At 31.2% G+C, this 7,355-nt stretch overlaps 1 protein-coding gene across 1 annotated transcript in view; it reads left to right on the plus strand.

The window, feature by feature from the left end:
• The window catches only part of LOC148280766 (sodium- and chloride-dependent glycine transporter 1-like), a gene marked incomplete at its 5' end in the record, with an annotated part of 63,233 nt that extends 57,038 nt beyond the window's left edge, over window positions 1-6,195 (plus strand). The window contains one exon of the mRNA XM_088227844.1: window positions 2,835-6,195. Coding sequence (XP_088083970.1) covers window positions 2,835-2,957 — 123 coding nt within the window. The remainder of the gene's footprint in view (window positions 1-2,834) is intronic.
• Window positions 6,196-7,355: the final 1,160 nt, after the last annotated feature.

A 7,355-nucleotide genomic window follows, 5' to 3' on the forward strand; every position in this document is an offset into this window, starting at 1 on the left:
AAAAATTCCGGTTCCCTGATAAAACCTTGCAGAGTGAGACTCTTCTTGACCTCATAAGCTTCTGCAAGCTCCTTGATTCTAAGGTCGAGTGGCATGAAACCGCTAAGAACCTGAGCAGACACCAAGGAGATTGTTCTATAGCCCTTGCAAGACCTGATGGTAATTTGTCTCTGAATAGAGTCCAATTTCTTTCTGTTATATTTTTTATTTACCGCATCTACCCACACACTTGAAGCACATGTAATCAGGGGCTCGACCGCTCCTACGTACATTTGCTGCATTACCTCCGGTGATGCACCCCATGTTGGTTTAGCGGCCTGAACAAGTTTGTTTGTAACAGCCGCAGCTTTTTAAAAAACATTGTCAATATGTTTAGACCAATTCAGGTGGCGGTCTATGATTATACCTAAAACCTTAAAATGATCGACGAATTCCAACCGGACTCCATTCATGTGGATGATGGGCTGCTGGTCTTTTCTTCTAGAAATGAACATTGCATTTGTTTTTTCTTCAGCAAAATTTAGTTTGGCTTTTGATCCCCATTTTGTTATAATCTCTTGAGAATCTTCCGTTTTCTTTACGAGTTCATTTATTTTGTCTTCTAAAACTATTAATAAGAGGTCATCTGCGAATGCAGTCAGTTCAACTCCACGGCCTAAATCCTTCTGAAAGACATCATCTACGATGTAGTTCTAAAAACTTGGTCCACATGAGGATCCCTGAACACACCCCTTGGTCGTGATTTTCTCAAGTGCAGCATCAAAGTGTGACAATTTAACTCTTCTTTGGTGATGGTAACTTTTTACAAGCATAAACAGGTTTTGAAGGCACCTTTTCCTACTTAGTTGGCACATCAAGAATGGCCATCAAGCATTATCGAAGGCTCCGCAGATGTCAAGCGAGATCACTATTAATAATGTTTTATCATGCAGCGCCGTTCTAATTATCTTGACGGAAGCGTTGAGAGCATCTTCCGTTAATTTTTGAGTGAATCCAAATTGTTTTGAACTTAACTTACCTTAATGATGCAAATTCTAGTTTATTCTATTGATGATCAATTTTTCCAGCACCTAGCCAAACACTGAAATGAGGCCAATCGGTTTGTAGGATATGATATCTTGTAAGTCATCCGTTCCTGGTTTTGGTATAACTATGATCTTTGAAATTTTCCAGCGAGTTGGAAAATGACCTACTCTAAGACATACATTATACATACTTGTTACTAATGATCTTTCCACGTTGAAAAAATGAAGGCAAATATCAGCGGTGAAGTGATCCTCTCCCGGTGCCTTACTCGAATTTATATTTGTTATTATATCTTCTATCTCTTCTTCCGTGAATAGTGGATCGTCATCAGTATAAGGTATTACTTCTGCCATCCGTTTGATTTCAATTTGTTCTCGAGTTTCTTGCTGCGTATCATCGTCTGGAAAAAACTTCCGTAGTAGTCACTCGGCAGTTTCCTCAGCCGATGCTAGATGTTCGCTGCCGTCTTTCAGGGTAGCTAATAGGATGTTCTTTCTTCCTTTAATCAGCACTCTGTGAATTGCAGTCCAAGATGTTTCCCTGTCTTGTGAAGCGCAGTAACTTTTCCATGACTCGGTTTTGGCATTTTCTATAGCGTTCTTGTAATCTTGTTTTGCTTTTAAATACTCAGGAAAGGTGATTGTCTCTCTTCTAATTCTTCCTGAGTTCTGGAGCTTGTGTTTACATTTTATGGCAATTTTTTTAAGCTTGTCAAGTTTGACGCTCCACCATAGGCAAGGTTTCCTTTTATAAAGTTTTCTAATTGGTATGCTTGCCTTGCACGATTCACTTAATACGTTCATCAAATTGGAAATTTTTGTTTCCAAGTCAAGCGTGTTTTTACATTCGGAAAACGATTCCTTTGTTATTTTTGATTCCTGTGTTGACATTTTATGTCTTCAGAAAATTTCCCCCAATTAGCTTTTTTGGTATTGTAAATGGTGGTTTTTGAACCCGTAGGATTCCATGTTCTAGCAGAAATTTCGAAAGAAATAGGATTGTGGTCACTGAGTTGATTGAAGTTAAGACTTGAAGAAGTGAAGTTGATTGTATAAGACTGTTCATGTTGTAAAATCTCAATTTAAGGCAATTAATATACAAATACAAACATAGTTATTTAATTTTTTTTACATCTTTGGCTTATTAAATTTTAATTTTCTTACGAGTATGTTTTGTTATTAAAATAATATAATTAAAACATTTATTTTATTTGTTGGTTGAAAGAAATTACCATTTAAAAATTAACCCGCCAACGTGCAATTTGCATTACGTACAAAAAGGTAAAAAAATATACTTATTTAATAAAAAGATAATATTTTAATTGTTTTTGTTTCTGCCTAGGTACTCATTATATCTACTTGTAAGGATTTTAATTTATATCGAGTCAATCAGGTTTAAATTGTTTCTGGTACCGACAAATTAACGATTTTAGTCAAATTGAATACAATTAATAATAATAAATCTTTAAGATTAATTTTTTTTGCACCACAATAGGCCGAGAGTTCCAATTACTCTGGTGGATTACATCACAGAACACCCACGCTTGAGAAATCACGTTTCATTTTTGTGTTCACACCGGGAATCGAACCCGGAACCTTCCGTGTGTACCACCTTGTACTGGTACTAATAGTACTATTTAAAATAAACATTATTTCTTCTACTGGAAGTCTTGTCACATCCGTCGATGGAACGTGAGTACTCTCCAGAAATTAGTAACAAGGATACAGTGTATTATTTTACGACGATTTTTACTATGTCTAAGATATGGTTTATTAAAAAGTCTATTTAAACGTTATTTTTAATTTCAGAGAGGAACAGATTTGATAAAGGAGACAGAAGAATGGGGTCCTGCGGAGAAAGAACTTCTGCCAGGAGATTTAGTGTCCACTTTAGGGAAATTAGAAGGAGAAATTAATGTAGGATTCATATAGCATTATCTATAATGAATAAAACCTGTCACTGAAGGATAAATATACTCTTACATAATACGAGTGTCAAGTGGTATTACAGGTGTACGTATGTATGTATGTACACAGAATTGTGTACAGTGAAAACTCTTATTCTACAATATTTTGAAAATGTCCAAATGTTTGTAGATAAAAAAATACCGGGTTTAACCTTCCATCGAATTTATCAGTATAGATAAATGTTTCAGCTCATTTATCAACCACGTGAACGAATTGAAGAAATACGAATGTCTTGGATATAAGCAAGTGAATATTGTATATTATGTAATGTAATCACTTTAACCAGCCAATGACAGATAAATGTCCTCACATTCATACACTTTTTAAAAAAAAGTTCTCAGTCTCTGTTAATTCTTAATGTAACTTCAGTTAGCGAAATTTACAATTTAAGTATCATCATAATGTAACTTCCAACTTACCTGAAAATAAAATATGAAATTTCACACAAAATTGCCGATTGCGATAATATTATGCAAGATGTTAACATAAGTTGTGTCCGTTTTTCCCAAATTTAAAAAAGAGCACCAACATTAAATTTAAATGTTAAAAATTATACGTCATATGAAAACAGAAACATTATTTTATATCCCCAGAAACTGAACTCCCCGAGTCTTACTGCCTTTTCTTCTTCTTTTTCTTAAATATTTATTCTTATGTCTTTTTTCTTTCCTCGATTTTTCTTTTTCTCTCCTTTCAAACACACTATCTGATCCCACATTTCTCTTCATTTAACATGTATAACACAATGTATTTTATTTTTATTTTATCGAAGTTAATATGTGCAAGCCTTATCTTCCAATTAAAAAACAGTAGTTATTTTTAATTGATAAGGTTTTTTAAAAATGTTATGTATGTACCTATCTTTTGGTATATATTGATGTTTTTTTTTAGTACAAAATTTTGACTAATCTCTTCTTTTTGACCAATCTGTTTTTTGGTAGGCTGGAAGATATTGCTTTTAGCAATAAGTCCGCAAAAATCATTATTCATAGTAACTACTTGAAGTTTTAAATAAATAAATAAAATATGAAAGAAAATTTTCTACTCTACGAGAAATTGTAGAGTGTTTGCTTGCAAGTAATTGTGTTTTAAAATGGAATCTCAAGTAGATGAATGTGGTATTTTCGACACCTCCTTTTATTTGCATTTAATCGAGGGAATAAAGCTGCTTAAGCTGCTCGCGATATTTGTACAATGTACGGTGAATACGCCATAAATTATTGACTAATTAATTGTAAAATGTTGAAGGAGAATACATTACTGACTAATTTGTTATATTTTATTGGAAAATTAAAAAAAAACGTACATAACTTCAGAGTAATAATGCGCGTGCTATAGAGGAGCCCAAACGTAAAAAAAACTATTCTATGACTATTGAGTATTAAGTTAGCTACAGTTCGCAGCAAAACGATGCCAGCAGAGCGAAGTTGTCGCTAACCAAAACTATGTAACGGTTTCCTCCTATGCAAAATAACGATAGGACCCCTCTATAGCTAGCGCATTATAACTCTGAGTACATAACTTATGTTGATATAACTTTAACATAACTTTCTTTTACTGATACTATTTTTACAGCGTTCGAGAATAATCTTCAAGCTGATGTACTGTATACAGACTTCTCCAAGGCCTTTGACAAAGTTGATCACAACATTTTATGTGCTAAACTTCATGCTGTAGGCATTAGAGATCCCTTTTTATCGTTTTTAAAATCCTACCTCTCACATAGAAAACAAAGTGTAAAAATCAATAACTTCATATCAAATAGCTTCCTAGTAACTTCTGGTGTACTACAGGGTGCCCACTTGGCCCCTCTTCTATTTAATCTGTTTGTTAATGATGCTGCTAATGTTTTTTCTTTTACAAAATTCTGGCTTTTTGCTGACGATAACAAGATACTTAAGCTAATTAAAAATATTGATGACTGTGTCAGACTCCAAGAAGACATAAATGCATTTCATACTTGGTGCAAAACTAATAACATGGAACTTAACATCGATAAATGCAAAATTATTTCATACCATAAATGTAAACATCCTTTTATTTTTGATTATAAACTTAATGGCCAAGTTCTTTCGATTGTCACCTCTATAAGAGATCTTGGAGTGATCCTAGATAATAAACTAACTTTTCTGGAACACTTTGATAATATAGTAAACAGATCCTTAAAAATTTTAGGCTTTATTAATAGAACTACGTCTGATTTCCAAAGTATGCTTACACTTAAAACACTTTATTGCTCTTTAGTTCGCCCTATTCTTGAATATGCATCTGTAATCTGGTCCCCTCATTATGCTGTTCATATCAAGCGCCTTGAATCAGTTCAACATCGTTTTATAAGAAAAATTGCATGGAAGATGGGATTGGAAAGAGGAGACTATTCATATTCTGATATGGAGAGGTTTTTAAGCATATCAAGTCTTGAAAAACGCAGATGCATTGCAGATATAATCTGCATGTATAAAATTATGAACTGTCTCATTGATGCCCCTGAAATTTTGCAAAAGATTCTTTTTAACGTTCCCACCCGTAGACTAAGAAATAATGAAATGCTTTTCCTCGGTCACTACAGGACCAATTATGGTGCACAGTCGCCTTTGCCCAGAATGATCAGGCGGGTGAACGATCATCAAGATCTTGATTATTATGGTGTAAGGATGTCTTTCTTTACAAATCAGCTAAAGAATCTGTATAGTTAGCCTATGCTTTTTACTTAATCTAAAAAATCTATCATCTGTCTTTGCTGCTTATTTCTGTTCCTTATATTTTTTTATTCCTTTGTAAAAATTTCTTTTAATTGTAATGTTTATAATGGACTTTGTCCGTAAATAAATAAAAAATAAAAATAAAATAAAATAAAAATGTTAACATCTAATAAATAAGATGCATTTTTTTTGCCAAAATATTCCAAATAAGACACTTATACGTAATTTAAAATTCACTGACAATGTATGAAATGATTAACGAAATAAAATGACAATTTAAATCTAGACCTAAAAAATATTTAATCGTTTTTTGAAACAAAACAAATACACTTTTATTACTAAATAGTAATAAATGTAAATACAGAACAAGTAAAAACGTTAGCATAACATATTTATTAAGGATAAAAATTAAGTTTATTTATAGTGAATTGTATTTAGAGATTTAAAAATCTAGTCCGTTAAAACAAAGTTTTCCTAAATTTTAAAGACTACTAGAAAAATACTGAGGGAATAGGGAAATATCACTATTTTATGTTTTTAAAATAATAAGGGTCTATGAAATACTGTCAAAAATAATTTTTTGCTACTTATTAGTAGCATAAAAAATATTTTTAAATTTGTAATTTTGAATTCCCGTAAAAACGGTCATTGTATTGGCCACGCCCCTAATACGTCACAATTCATTTTAATTTTCAACTTTGTTCCAAACCATTCAAATTTTTATAGAACATCGTCACGAATCTTGACGTCATAACTATTGATGCCAAATATGTCACGTTTTTCTAGTGACATTTATTTTTATATTTTCTTTTTTTAAGTGATATACTATGAAAACATTTCTCCACAATATCCATATTGATTTTGAAAATACAATTTATTATTATAAATCCATTTCATATATTTTTATCGGTATCCAAAGAACGTGATATTTCCCTATTAAAATACACTTTAATTTAAGCTTACGCTAAATAAATTAATTACTTGGCCGTAGAAAAATTTGATTATGTATTTGTTAATCGTATTTTTTTTCAACATCGCTAGCCTAAAGAAACAGTAAGATATTTCTAAAGAACATATTCTGAGAAAATCGATCTTTGAGGTGTGCAAATAGTCTGACTGAATCAAATAATTTAAAGAAGATTATGAATATTATATTTTTACATAGGTTAAGGTATCTAACTTCAATATTTAATTTATTGACATATTTGCATGTGTATCTCAACATCGAAAACGTTGAGTTTATCACACTGTTGTTTTGGGCTAGTGATATAGAAAATAATAGTTTTATAATAAAAAAATAATGAATATAAAATTGTTGGCTAAAAAGAGATAAAAATATTTAACTGAAACAAAAATCGTAGCGTAAAAAGGTGTATTTTTTTATTTATTTATTAGTGCGCATTAAACATAGCAGTGTTCTATTACAAAATTATGAAATAATACAAACAATATATTTTTATATATTACACGCCTACTTTATACATTGTACTGTATTATAACAATGCGATTTAAATAAAAAATTAAAATGTAAGTAATTGACTTTATTTAAATATTATTGGTTCAATTCAGCAAAACTGTTTTTATTTATTTATATTGAAAAAACGAAAATCAATACAAAAATAAATTTAAAAAAAAAATTTAATGCCTGTATTAATTTATA

This window comes from Micrasema longulum, unplaced genomic scaffold (assembly GCF_059751315.1).
Source record: "Micrasema longulum isolate JH-2025_06_02 unplaced genomic scaffold, ASM5975131v1 h1tg000544l, whole genome shotgun sequence".
NCBI classification, from domain to species: Eukaryota; Metazoa; Arthropoda; class Insecta; order Trichoptera; family Brachycentridae; genus Micrasema; species Micrasema longulum.